Genomic DNA, 14,499 nt, shown 5'->3' with positions numbered 1-14,499 from the left:
AGGATGCCCTGGGAAGTTGAAGTTTGGTGGCGATGTATATGGCCTAACCACTAATCAGAACATGTGCACTGGCAAGTAAAGGTTCACAGGAAAAAATCAGGCAGAATATTTGAAATCATGGCTGTTCTTGTCACCATACTTATCTCGTATTTACTTCTCATTTACTGGGGAAAATGTTGGAGGTAACGGGATTGCAGGAAATGCTTAAAAGAGGGCTGGACACACTTAGTATGAAAGAACAGGGAAGAAACAAGTCTTACTCCAGGTATGGAGTAGGCATGGGAAAAGCCAAGAGAATAAGTAAGGAATGTGTACATTTGGTAAAGTGCCTGACCAAGTATTTGCACAATTAATTAATTCTAAAGCTAAAATTCCATTTTTTTCATTGCTTTTGATTGGAGACACAGGATAACTATTAGTAAGGATTACTATGTAGCCATCCTGTATTATGTCTAAACACTACACATATTACTTTGTTACTTTAATTATTGCAAACCCCTGCTAGATAGGAATCATCTACATTTTCCTATGAGGAAACCAAGGAATAATTTCCATACAGTTAACACTGCTATCAACAGCAAAACCTTAACTGTCTGACTCCAGTGTGTGTTATTTCAGTTAATAGGATATAATGTTTCCTAAACCAATGAGATTGAGGAATTCCCAAATTTTCAAGGGACAGCTTAGTATTGAGAGCAGTAGAGATCATGCCTGAAATCACATTCAATCTTGCAACTTCAAAAATGGGAAGAAAATAATTTTTTAAAATTTCCATTTTTTTAAATGTCTGAGGTGTTAAAGGAGAGTATGGAGTGAAAGCCAAGTCATCAGTGGGAAAGGGCCCCAAGGAGAATGGATTTACATTGCAATCCAGATTCTACTACCTTGGGCCCAGTATTCACCTTCTGTAGGCCTCATTTCTTGTAAGTAATTTAGACTTTCAAGATCCTTTTAAGTTATTAAAATTATTTTAATACTCATTTATAAACTCCTAACACCAACTTCAAACTAGAACCTTTTCAATTTTTTTAATTGTCAAGGAAGTTAAGTAAGGAAGTATTTTAGATAACAGGGCAGGAAACAGAACCACTAATAAGGAGAGTGTCGTCACTCTTAGTGCCAGGAAATTGACAGATGATACTCAGCCTGGTGCCCCTGACTAATTCTTATGTATATGACTGATTAATACTTAAAGAACATTCTAGTTTTCATTTCTGCCATTATTAAGGTAACTAACCGGTAATTTTAGGGGATTCCCAGGTGGCACAATGGTAAAGAATCTGCCTGCTAATGCAGGAGACAAGAGTTTGATCCCTGGATGGGGAAGATACCCTGGAGTAGGAGGTGGCAAGGTGCTCCAGTATTCTTGCCTGGAAAATTCCAAGGACAGAGGAGCCTGGCGGGCTGCTGTCCATGGGGTTGCAAAGAGTCGGACACGACTCAGCAACTGCGCACAAACTGTAATTACTCTATAGATACATCTCTAAAGGGTTATGAGATGGCCTTCTAGGTTATAGCAGAACGGCATGGGTTCAAATACTGTCTAGTCGCCTGACAGGAGATTGTAGAGAAATTCATGTATGAAGTGGAGACATTTGCTAATGGAAAGAATCTAGTTTCTATACCACAGAATGTCTGTCTGGACCGATAATCCACGAAAAACCCAGGGCAGGGGACACAGTAAATGTCAATAAATGTTAAACATGAAAGTTTAAAACTCTCAAAGGGATTAATGGACGTTCTATTAGACCTGTGTTCAACAGTTTAGGGGCTCCTCTTTTAAGGCAAAAAGTCATTTCTACTTACATTTTCACAAGTTTAGATTTCGATGCATCGGATTTTATTGAAGCATGAGCATGAACAGTTTGTGTCACATACTTAGTAACGTGTTAATCATATCACATGTGAGGTTTTGATTTTATAAGGCCCTAAGTTGTTAAGAAATAAAACGGAACAGGGACCGCCTGTCAGCACTGATTTTTCTTCGGTTTTTATCTTGTCTTCAAGACACACGTGTGTCAATTTGATGAGAGGGTGTTCTGATACGTTTTCCACTGAGGGAGAAAAGCACAGGCTTTGCACTTGGAACCCGCACGCGGTTGGCTGCGAACCTCGGTCATCAGCGCTCATTACGTAACTCCACCGCGGTCCGGCTCCAGGTCGTTTTCCGAACCTTCTTCGCGGGGCGGGGATAACGTTACAACGCCCGCAGTCATGCCAGCCTCGGCGAGTTCTGTGTGTGGCTATTAGAAACGTTTACTTTTGAATTTCCCTGAACTGCCGGGTGTGGGTGGTGGCACGGAACCGCCCCGGAAACCTCTGGGCCCCTTCCCGCCATCCGCTGGCCCTGCCCCGCCAGGGGTCCCCGCGGGGTGGTGGGAAGGCCCGGCCGGCCCTGGGCTCAGGGCCGCGGCGCGAGCAGTCCCCGTTGCCCCTCCCCGCCGCCCTCGGTCCTTCCCCAGCCACGCCCAGCCAGGCGCGCGGAGCCGACGGTTGCCTGAGGGCCCGATTTTGAATTTACAGGCCCGGCCCCCGAGCTGCGGGCTCCTCTTTGGCCAGCGACGGTCACGTGGCGATGCCGGAGCGCGCCGGCCATCTTGGGGAGGGAGCGCGGCGCCGCCGCCCGCGCCACCTCCGCCCCCCGCGGCTCGCAGCCAGCCCGCCCCTCCGCCCTCCTCCCCCCGCCCGCGGCTCTGCGCCGCCTGAGAGGAAACAAAGTGCTGCGGGCGGGAGACTCGGCGGCGGTGGCGGCGGCGCGCGGACTCTGCTCGGCCCTCTCGGGCACCCTCGCCCCGTATTTCCCTAGCGTGTGTGTGTGTGTGTCTGTGTGCGCGCGTGTGTGTGTGCATGTTTTTTTTTTTTTTACAAAGGGCGTTTTATGTTTGATCGATTCGCAGTCCTCCCCCTTTGCCCTTTGTGCTGTAACCCGTCTCCCGCCACCCCCGGGTCCTCCGTCTTGCCTCCTCACGGCGGCCTCTCCGCGAGCGCGGGTCGCCGGTTGGTGCCTTCCTTCCCGCTTCGCCTTCTGCTGCCCTCTCCTTGTCCCGGCGCTGCCCGCGGCCTCCGCGCTCCGCTCTCCCCGCCGATCGCCATGGCGACAGCGACCCCCGTGCCGCCGCGGAGCGGCAGTCGCGCCGGCGGCCCCGCCACGCCGCTGAGCCCCACGCGGCTGTCGCGGCTCCAAGAGAAGGAGGAGCTGCGCGAGCTCAACGATCGGCTGGCCGTGTACATCGACAAGGTGCGCAGCCTGGAGACGGAGAACAGCGCGCTGCAGCTGCAGGTGACGGAGCGTGAGGAGGTGCGCGGCCGTGAGCTCACCGGCCTCAAGGCGCTCTACGAGACCGAGCTGGCCGACGCGCGACGCGCGCTCGACGACACGGCCCGCGAGCGCGCCAAGCTGCAGATCGAGCTGGGCAAGTTCAAGGCCGAGCACGACCAGCTGCTCCTCAAGTGAGTGCTCGCCTGGCGGCCGCTGTAGCTCACACACGGACCGGGGGGTGCCGCTCGGGCGGGAGTGCCCACGCCCTTCGGAAGGGGCAGGGTCTCGGTCTCCAAGAAGAAAGAATCTAGTGTTTTTTATTGGGGGCAGGGGTCGCGCAGAGCCCGCAAGCACTGGTGATAGTGGGACGGGGGATGTACATTTTCCGATCTTGGATACCTAGTAGGACCCGGCGAAGTGCGTGCGTGGGCCCGCCAACAACGAGCGCCCGGCTTGGGGCTTCGGACCGTAAGATCCAGAAGGCTTTTCCGCTCCGGGACTCGGCGGGCGCCAGGTGCGGGGAGGTGGCGTTAGGGCGCGCGCTTGAATGCGCGCCCCGGTTTCCGGCCAGGCCGGAGACAAAGCGTCTGGTGGGTTTGCGGTGCAGGAATGGCTCTCCGGGGAGATTCCGCTGCCCGCCTGGAGAATGAATGAGCTCTGCGCGGGCCGAGAGAGAGAGGAAGGGGAGGGACCTGCCTCCGGCCTCCCGGTCTCCCGGGGGTGGGACCCGCTTTGGCGCGCTTAGTCTTGGCCCTGTGACATTTTGCTCTCGTTCTGCGCCTGCCTTGCTCACGGAGGGAGGGGAGGAGTCTGAACTGCGCGCCACTGTTTGCTCCCGGCAAGTTGGGTTTATCAAATTGGTTAGCTTTGGGGAAAGGTGTTCTCTCTGTGGAGACAGAAGCGGGTCCTTGGATGCTTTGCACAGGACTTCGCAAGCTGAGTTTTTGCCTACGTGGCCACTGCTCTCCGATCGCCTAACTTTTGCATCGCCAAGAAATAGTCACTTGATTTTTCTAATGTAAGCTAGACCTAGCACTGTCCCCCCAACTGTCGTGTTGACAGGCCAGAGCAGGTGAAAGGGTGTTGTATAAATGTGGAGAGTTGTGGGAGTTTGTAGTTGTTGCTGTTTAGTCGCTAACTCTTGTCGGACTCTTCTGCCAGCCGGTGGACTGTAGCCCGCCAGGCTCCTCTGTCCATGGGATTTCCCAGGGGCAAGAATACTGGAGTGGGTTGCTGTTTCCTTCTCCAGGGGATCTTCTCAATCCAGGGATCGAACGAAGGAAAGCTTGTAATTAATTCTCTTAAGAGAGTGTGAATTATTAGTCCAGGGCACAGAGATAAACTTTGCCGATCCTACCTTGCCTTTGTGAGGCAAAAAATTATGGCATAATTATCACCAGTAGGCAGTTAGTGTTGATGTTACACTTTGGAGTATTGCTCAGTTTGCCGCCAGAATTCCTGTGGTCTCCGTCCCCTCTTGCCAATTGAAATTTCTGGAGATACCTGATTCTGACTTTTACCTTGTGTTCCCCTGAGTGTCTTTTTGTCTCCATCCGTGTAAACGTCCCTGTCTGGCTCCCTGTGGTTTTGTATATGTGAATTTCAACTTCCCCGATGTTAGATATTTGAAAAACGTTTCAGAAAGAGTATGTACATTTGGTAAAACTGAAATACTATATAGACTGGCTTATAGTGATAAATGATGTCTCCTGACTCTTTCCAGGAGACAAATCACATTTAGCTCTTTTTGTTTTTATTTCTTTGAGTATTTAGTTCCACAAAATCAAAAAAATAAGCTGGGACTTCCTGGGCAGTCCAGTGGTTAAGATCCGTTCGAATGCAGCCGAATGCAGGGGACACACATGAGTTCCATCCCTGGTGGGAGATGGTCTGGTAACTAATATCCCCGCTTGCCTCTGGGCCAAAAAAAAAAGCTTGTATTTCTGTTTCCTGGATTTTTCAACCTTTGGAGTCAGCTTTTGAAATGGATCAGTACTCTGACTGCTGTCCCCCTCTTCCTCCAAATTTGTTGTTACTGAATTTCTTGTTTTGGATGCTATTGCTTATGTGATTCACCAGTATATGTACCACCAAGAAAAAAGAAATTTCAGGGCCAAATATGTAGGATACATCCTGTTGGACCCATCCTGGTTTCAGGGATGTTAACTGTGACAGTTCAAGTATCTGTTATGTGCCAGTAGCTGTTTTATGTGGAGGATACAGAGATTAAAAAAGTTACTGCTCTTATGTTAATGTAGGGGAGATACTCAGCAAGTAAGTAAGAATTGTATTTCATATAATCTGAAACATTTTTGGTGCTGGTGCTTTTATTATCTTTCCAGAAGGCATCCACCAGAGGTTTTTTTTACATTCTTGCTGAGTATCTCCCCTTCATTAACATAAGAGCAGTAACTTTTTAATCTCTGTATCAGCCACATAAAACATAGTAACAAGACTGCCACCTGGCTGACTAGTTGTAGAAGGCTCTGCATGGATTGTAAAATGCATGCTGGTTTCAGCAAGATGAGAAAGTGAAGAATATGTGTATTTTTAGTAGAATCAATGAAGTCAGTGTATGTGATATAATGCTAGGGTAACAGATACTAGGGGAATACAAATAAAGTAGGGTGAGGGATGGTGTAATTCAGGAAGGCCTGTCTGAAGGCTTGACAACTGAAAACAATATTTTAGATGTCTACTGGGATTTGGTAGAAAAATAGCTCGATAGATGTATATCTACTGTATATTTATATATGTAGAGCCTATACATATATTTTTGTTGTCAGAGTCAGATATATTTTCTTTTGTAGTATGTATCAACTCCTCAAAACATGCCACATTTTTCTTTGATATTTCAATCCTAACTTTCTTTTGTTCTTAAATAGCCTTCCATCTTTCTTGCTGATTAAAGAAAAATTTGCCTTTAGCATATCTTCAGATGTTTTGAAGATATCTAGTTGTAATATCTATCACGTGAGGCCACTTTCTTCCTTCAAGTTCCCTGCTCCTAAGATATGATGTGCAACTGACAAACTAATATACCAGATCCAGTTTCCTCCTGTGGCACATATTTTTGGTTCCTTGGTTCCTTCCTTCATTTTCTTGGGAGAATCTTTAAGTTACTTATTCAGAAAAGATAGCAGGAGTTAAACTTTCCAAGTCTTGTATGTCTGAAAAGAACTAACTTTTGTCTCATGCTTGATTGATAGTTGGGCTAAGTATAAAATTCCACTTCAGAATTTTTCCTCACAGCTTGGAAAGTATCATATTGACCCATTGTCTTCTAGCACTCAGTTGTTGTTACTGTCTACCTAATGCCAGTCACAGTTACTTTTTTTTTGGTAATTGCTTTTGATTTTCTTTTCCTCTCTGAAAGCTTTGGGATTTTCTTTTATCCTGGTTTTCTGGGATTGCATGATGATAGGTCTTTAGATATGGATATTCTCTTACGCATTGTAGTTGTTATGCATCTTTCTATTTCAAGGCTTGATCTTTATTTAGCTCTGGGACCTTTATTCCATATGTTTTTTGAGTTCTATTTTCTTAGTTCTCTCTTGTTAGAATGTTGAACTCTTGGGTATCTTGTTTTCTCATAATCGTTTTTTGTTCTGGGAGATTACTTTGCTTTTCTCCAGCTCAGTAGTGACATTTTAAAGGCAGAGTCATACTTTTAATTCCAAGAAATCTTTATACAGATATTTCTCTTCATTCAACTTGTGTCTGTTTAAGGATGCATTATTTCCTTTAATCTGTCTGAGGGTAATATTTAGAGTTTCTTTTTAAAATTCTCTTCTGCTCATTGGATTATCTCTTTTTCTTCCCTGGTTACTTGTCCTTTTGTTTGGGTTGGTTTTTTTTTCCCTACTAATTTTTGTCAATTGCTGATCCTTGGTAGTCTACATTTGCAAGTGAAGGACTAGGTAATGCTTGAACATTACTGCTGGATTGTTTAGGGAGCTCCTTCCTGCTTTTCTGAGTAGAAGAGTAAATTAGGACTTCTTTATATATGAATGGAATGTACTCTTGGCCCACTTATTGCAAAGCCTGGATTTATGTTAAGGGGTACCCAAGAGGGCGAGGTGCAAAGCTGTTTCATGGGTTAATCCATCATTTTAATTCTGCTTCACTTTATCTTGTAGCCTTTGTGTGCATGATCTGTGATAGGTACATTTATCTACATTTCATCTACTAGAAATTTGTTGAAATGTTTGCTAATGAGCCCTTTTCTGTTCACTTTGATCCTGTGGGTTTATTTGTTGTTAACTGCTTTTTTGTTAAGAATCTAGTGGGGAGATCAATGCATGGTAATCCTTGGAAATCTTGGAAATCATTTAATTTTGAGCAATGTAATAATTGAAGTATAATTTGTAGGATGACAAAGAAGTAATGTTTTATTTTCTGGGTCCATTGAGCTCTTTTGTTATGAATAATTTTCTCTAACTTACTTGGAGTCAAAGTCTTTGTAATTAGTCTTATCATTTGGGTGTATTTAGGTTAGGAAAACAAATCCTAAGAGAATTATAGATTCAAAAATTACTTAGTTCATTTTTGGTTTTTAGCATTCTTTGTTTTAGCCTCACCTCTCCATGTGTGGGTCTCCAACCAGGGATGAACCCATGTGCCCTGCAGTGGAAGCATGGAGTCTTGACCACTGGACTGCCAAGGAAGTCCAAAGACGGAAGAATTCTTGGGGACACTTGTCTTGTTAGAAAGAATTTGACAACAGTTTCTGTGCAGGTGGTCTCTTGCATGGAAACTGATCTCAGATCTAAGATACAGCGACTTTGATTCACTCTAAGAGTCCCTCGGACTGCAAGGAGATCCAACCAGTCAGTCTTAAAGGAAATCAGTCCTGAATATTCATTGGAAGGACTGATGCTGAAGCTGAAGCTCCAGTACTTGAGCCACTTAATGGGAAGAACCGACTCATTGGAAAAGACCCTGATGCTGGGAAAGATTGAAGGCAGGAGGAGAAGGGAAAGACAAGAGGATGAGATGGTTGGATGTCATCACTGACGCAATGGACATGAGTTTGAACAGGCTCTGGGAGTTGGTGATGGACAGGGAAGCCTGGTGTGCTGCAGTCCATGGGGTTGCCAAGAGTCGGACACGACTGAGCTACTGAACTGAACTGAAAGCCTAATTATTTAGTATGTTTCATTGGAAGGTTTTTGGGGAACACTTGCAAAAAATGATGATGCATACCATCAGTCAACACTTTAGACAAAAAATAAAAAATGGATTTAATTGAGAATTTCAGTATTAGCTAATTATGCAGAAAAACTAAATATAAGAGAAAATAATGTTGAATGATTGTTTAGTAACTAATTACATGGAACATACTTTTTTTTCGTTCAGTGGTATAAGTCCACAGTCTTGTATGTAAAACCCACATGGCCACATGTGTTTGGAATTAAAAGCAATTCCAAATGTAAGAAGGTAATATGCATGTAGACACCCCCATTGGGGTCTGGGGTAGCACTCTGTGAAATAGACATTTCTACAAGGAAAGATATTAATAGTCACAGTAAGTGGAGAACAGTGTCTAAAAATAGCCTCATATCCATTCAGATCAAATTTTGTCACCAAATGAATTAATGAAAATGTAAGCTTTAGAGCTGTGGACTTATGTATAGGAAAGAAATGATTTATGTTTTTTAATTGACTGCTTAGTAACTTCACTTGGCTTATCAGGTTCTAGAAGTTGTACTCTATTTGTCAAAAACAAATAAATTTGATTGATTGATTCATAGTAGATATTCAAACTTGAAAGGATGCAAAATTAACTCTAAAGTGATTTTCTCTTTTTTGAGAATTATGAATAATTAAGAAAGTGGAAATGGGAGCTCACTGGAATGTAACTAATACAGTGGATGCTGTAGGACTGTTTGAGATGCTGAACAAGTCAGCTCACATTTCTTCTTTAAAAAAATTTTTTTTAAAGGATATCCCAAGAAACTTAGTTTAGTATATTATAGATATTAGGCCTCAAAGACTGTTTTTTCATATTAATCTTTGAGGTACTGGACAAATGTTTTGTTAAAGTGGAATATCTTATCTTTTCAAAAGTTGGTGCTTTTAAAATATAATTTTGTGAAAAGAATGGCTTTTCTCCAAACAGAATAAAGTTTAGTGTTGGTTGTATTTTTTCATGCTGCATATGCATCTGAAGATTGGTAGGCTTCCTACTTCCATCTGCAAGCAAATTTTGAGTAGGATAGGTTTCAGGTTGAGGGGATCAAGCCTACATAGTATATTCCTTCGGGAAAATGACATTCCTCTGATTTTTGCTTTGTTAATACATTAGTAAGGAAACTTCTTTTGGAAAATTTGGATTTGTGTGTTTTCATTAAAAATTGTGTACAGGTGCTGATGTGCTACTAACAAGTATAATTGGGACACTTGTCAATCGTGTCTCGTGATAGCCTGAGATAGTAGTAGTACTTCCTACTTTTGTGATTTGGGACAGGTACTTCAGTTCTTTGAACCTTCATTTCCTCATCTGAATAATTGGGATAAGGTATAAGTATCATTTTCTGACTCTCAGGAAGAATGAAGAAACCCAGACCTTTTTCTAGTCTTTCATTTACGTGTCTTATATTAACGGGTGGGTTTTTAGCAGGATTGGGAATTTGAAGAAATTAGAAAGCATACTGAAATGCAATGTAAATCACATAAGCTATTTATTTTTCTCTTACTTTCCTCAGGGGAAAAGGGAGTGGTGGGGACTTACTGTATATTGGACTTACTGTATATATTTATTCTGTTGACTTTATACATATTTTGGTCACAGAGACTAAAATTTAGGTGCATAGACTAAACAATACCTGCAGGTTGTTTTAATATTCATATTTTCCAGTTTTCAAATCTAAAATAATAAATGCTAATCTGCTCTAGGGACTTTTCTTTGTATGTAGTATAGTTAATTGAAAATTTTAACTCCGAAAACCTTGATCTCATGTCTTACTTGATCTTCTGTTTATGTCCTGATTTTGCCATGGTAGAAATATGTTGCCAGTAACTTCCTAGCCTTAATATAAGAAGTATAAAACTTCATGGTAAATATTACTTTAATTTTCAAGGGAAGAATGGGAAGGATTGCTGCCTAGAATTGGTATTAAAGTCTAGGTGACAGGTTCTAAGTAATGAAACCGTCATGATGCTTCCTTCCCATGCTTTCAAAGGATGTTTGGTAACGCAAGATAACTTTTGGAGTTGTTTATTTAAACTAGGAGGATAGACTAGGTATTCTTTTGGTGTACCCAGATTCAAGGAAGTAAACACACAGAATGAAAGATGAAGCACTATAAAAATGTGCTCGGTGTTTTTTCCCTCCATACACTCCATATGCTTGTTCTTTTCTTTGTTCAGATGACGTCACCTCAGGTATTTTTGAATTAGGTATCTTTAGACTTTTACATCATCACAGTAGATATATTTCTTGCACACACAGTGAGAATGAGCCCTAAGTATCAATTGTGTGATGGGACCCTGTCTAACTGAAGTTGCCAGTTATTTCTGGGGTCCAGTGTTTCCTAATCGGCGTTTTTAACTCTCTACCCCCTCTCCTCCAGTATATCTTATAAAACGGTTTGTGCTTTTGGCTGTTATTGTTGGGGAATTAAAAAAAAAAAAAATATATATATATATATTTTGTGCTACACAAAAACTATATGTACTTTGTGGAAAATAGAGGTAAACACAAAGGAGAAAATAAAAATCACCCTTAGTTCCATAAAGAAGAGTTTTAAAGTTTTCCTGTTTATATCCATATAATTAACAAAAATGGGTTCATGATAAATATTGATGTGTAACCATATTTCATGCTACACTGCTTTGTGAACTTCTTTACATGTCAGTACATGTGCTGTAGCATCATTTTAAAGATACATCAACAGCCTTTAGGGTAGGATTAGTTTACTGTGACCAAAGATGTAGGTTTTGCAGTGGCTATATCTACCTAATTTCTTTTTTTTTTTAATTAAAAAAAAATAGTTTTATAGCTTCAAAAAGCTTTATTGTTTCCATTTGGTCCAAGGCTTGAGAGAGGGCTCCAGGGTGTTAGAAAGCTGCCTAGTGGCTGCAGAGAGGGGCTTCAGGCAGCCCTGATGTCAGTTGGGTTCTTCAAAGGCCACTTGGTCTCCAGAAGCTCCTAGTCGTGCTTGAGGGTGAGCCTTTCGAAGAGATACTTGCCCAACCCAGCCTGGGGACCAGCCAGCCTGCGGAGGTTGGTCAGGTGGTCACCCATCTTCTTGATGAGTTTCACTTCCTCATCTAGGAAGTGGTTCTTAAGGAAGTCACAGATGTGGGGGTCTCCGCGGGCAGAAGCCAGGCCATGCAGATCCAACAGGGCTTGATTCAAGTTCTTCTTTAGGAGAAGGGTGGCTTCCATAGCGTCCTGGGTTTTACCCCACTCATCTTGAGATGGCTTCTGCACGTCCCGGAAGAGGGCGCTGCCGCCACACTGGTTTTGCAGTTTCAAGAGACGCCCCGCGCCCTCGCGCTTCTCCTTGGCCAGTTCGCGAAAAAAGTGATCCACACCTTCCAGGGTCACATCGTCGTGGTTGAAATAGAAGCCCACAGAGAGGTAGGTGTAGGAGGCCGGCAGTTGCATGTTAACCAGGCAGTTGACGGCGGCCTCCACCTCAGTAGACTAATTCTGACGAATCTGGGAGCTCATGATTGGTCGGTAATAAGGAGTTAAAACATGGTGGCTGGTTCCAGTGATCGCGGACAGCTGAGTGGCTCACTTCGGGGGTTGCGACTGGAAAAAAGTTGGGGGGTGGTCGGAGGCTGGAGCAAGGGGCGTCCCTGGGTCTGTTCCGTCCAAGCACTGTTGAAGCAAGAGACAGATCGTGGGGCCGCCGAGCACACTTCTCTACCTAATTTCTGAGAGGTCATAGAGGACCATGATTATCTTCTTCTCTCTTGCTGACAATGTAAGATTTTTTTTTTTTCTCTTGGTTAACCTAAAATTGGTTAAATGTTAACTAATTTATTGGTTAACTGTTAACCACTGCATAAAGTAATTACAACTTTGCCAATTTTTGATGCCGCTGACAGTATATGGGTGTACTTTTCTTGTTTCAAGGAATTTATTTTTAGTTTCTGGGGGTTTCTTTTAGTTCTTGATCATTTTTATTGTTATGGTCATGTTGCAAGCATAAAGGAGTAAAGATTCACATTTGGGTCACAATCTTAGGTTTTTGCTGATGTCTTTACTGTAGACCTGAATGAAAATGACAGTATCACTTAGCTAGTATGTTTACTTCGTCCTTTTAAAATAAATTTTATGCCTTTACTGCATTTGTATTTATTGCATTTATAGAATTACAGCACTTTTACTGCTAGGAGGAGACTTGGATCATCTGATCTATCCAGACCACTTTGTAGGTTCAGAAATTGAGACCTAGAGAGATTAGAATACTGTGCAAGATGCAGGACAAAAAGAGCTAATGTTTATTTTGTGCTTATTGTGTTTGCCAAGTACTGTGCTAGATGCTTTACAGTTACTGTCTTTTAAGCCTTATGATAACCTTGTTCAATGGGTGAGGAAACTGGTGTAGTAACTGAGGCAGCTGTTTGAAATACTGAGGCGATATGCTAATGCATATCCAGGCTTCCCTGGTGGCTCAGTAGTAAAGAATGTGCCTGCCAATGCAGGAGACGTGGGTTTGATCCCTGGGTTGGGAAGATCCCTTGGAGGAGGAAATGGCAACTCACTCCAGTATTCTTGCCTGGGAAATCCCATGGACAGAGGAGCCTGGTGGGCCACAGTCCACGGGGTCACAAAAGTCAGACAAGACTTAGCGACTGAGCACATAAGCGCATGCTAATACAATGTAATCAGTGCTGTGATAGCAGTATCCTCCTCATGCTGTGGGGGAAGGGGCTGCCAACCACCCAGGGCAGAATAGGAGCCTTGTAAAGCTGCTACTGAGGAGAACTGGGGAGGCAGTGAAATCTGAATTGAATGTTGAGAGGTAAGCAGAATTGACTTCTAAATGGAAAACTTTAGAAGGGCAAACTAGAGCTGTGTGAAAGTGAAGTCGCTCAGTCGTGTCCGACTCTTTGAGACCCCCATGAACTGTAGCCTACCAGGCTCCTCCGTCCATGGGATTCTCCAGGCAAGAGTACTGCAGTGGGGTGCCATTTCCTTCTCCAGGGGATCTTCCCGACCCAGGGATTGAACCCGAGTCTCCTGCATTGTAGGCAGACGCTTTACCATCTGAGCCACCGTATAGATGTATATAAAAATGAGGTGAGGGAGGGTTTGATTTTAGGTATTGAAGAGCCTCAAGATTTTCAGGCACAAGACTGACAAGATCAGTCTGGCTTTTGTGTGGAGGAAGAAAAGCGTAGAGGTAGAAACGTGAACATGTGGGGTCATGGCTCCTGAACTGAGGTAGGAAGTGGGAAAGGGCAGCGGTGGATTGAAGAGGTACTGAGTGTGGGAGGTAAGGGAAATTGGAGTCTTGGGTGACGGCTTCCATGCATGGGACTTGGGGAGATGGAGTTGCTCTTAACAGAGACTGGCAGGAAAGGACCAGATGTGGAGCATCCTACTCAGAATTATTGAGAAGTTAATGGTGTTAGTCAGTTAGTTGTTGCTAGATGGAGATGCCAGCCACTTGGAGGAATTCTCTGGAGCTCTGAGGAGAGACTTGATTGGAGATACAGTTTTTGGAGCCTGATATTGAGGGGTAAAGAGAGAAAAGAGAAGAGGGACAAAGTCAGAGACATGGAAAACATCTACATGTGAGGAGGAGGTAGAGAATGGAAAACCTACAGTGAAGATAATAAGTAATAGCAAGAGAAGTAGGCCCAGAATTGAGTCATGGAACAAGGAGATTTACAAAGGAAGGTTAATGCAGTTCTGGTTTGATAAGGCCTAAAAAGTATCCGTTCACTTTGGTTCATGGGAACTTATTGTTGACTGGGAGGAGCATCTAATGCTAGTCAAAGGCCACTGACCATTATTAAGGAAGAAATGGGAATAAACATGTAGGTCGCAAAGGGTGCTTGATGTGAAAGGAGGAAGACATTCTTAAAGGTTGATTTAAAGTAGATTTTTACTTGATGTTTATGTAGTGAAACATTGGATAGGGTACCAGAACACTTACCCCTCTTAAGATTCTGCACTAAAAAATGTGATTGTTTCACTGCCTTTGCCTAAGACACTTTTAAGTAGCTTCCAGGACTGTGGCTTCTAGCGTAAAGAGTAAACTCGTCAGTATCAC

General features: G+C 43.4%; 1 protein-coding gene and 1 pseudogene across 2 annotated transcripts in view; one reads left to right on the top strand and one right to left on the bottom strand.

Annotated features, from left to right (window-relative positions):
* The first annotated feature begins 2,730 nt into the window (after positions 1 to 2,730).
* LMNB1 (lamin B1) overlaps positions 2,731 to 14,499 on the top strand; it is a 52,975-nt gene continuing 41,206 nt past the window's right edge. The window contains exon 1 of the mRNA XM_081499012.1: positions 2,731 to 3,450. Coding sequence (XP_081355138.1) covers positions 2,879 to 3,450 — 572 coding nt within the window. The 5' untranslated portion in view covers positions 2,731 to 2,878. The remainder of the gene's footprint in view (positions 3,451 to 14,499) is intronic.
* LOC145509726 (ferritin light chain pseudogene) lies at positions 11,255 to 11,923 on the bottom strand (annotated as a pseudogene). Its single transcript, XR_014056335.1, has one exon. The product of XR_014056335.1 is annotated as a ferritin light chain pseudogene (transcript).

This window comes from Giraffa tippelskirchi, chromosome 6 (assembly GCF_054371585.1).
Source record: "Giraffa tippelskirchi isolate mGirTip1 chromosome 6, T2T-mGirTip1v1.2.pri, whole genome shotgun sequence".
NCBI classification, from domain to species: Eukaryota; Metazoa; Chordata; class Mammalia; order Artiodactyla; family Giraffidae; genus Giraffa; species Giraffa tippelskirchi.
Note: the sequence above shows the minus strand (reverse complement) of the source record. Positions and strands in the feature narration are given on the sequence as shown.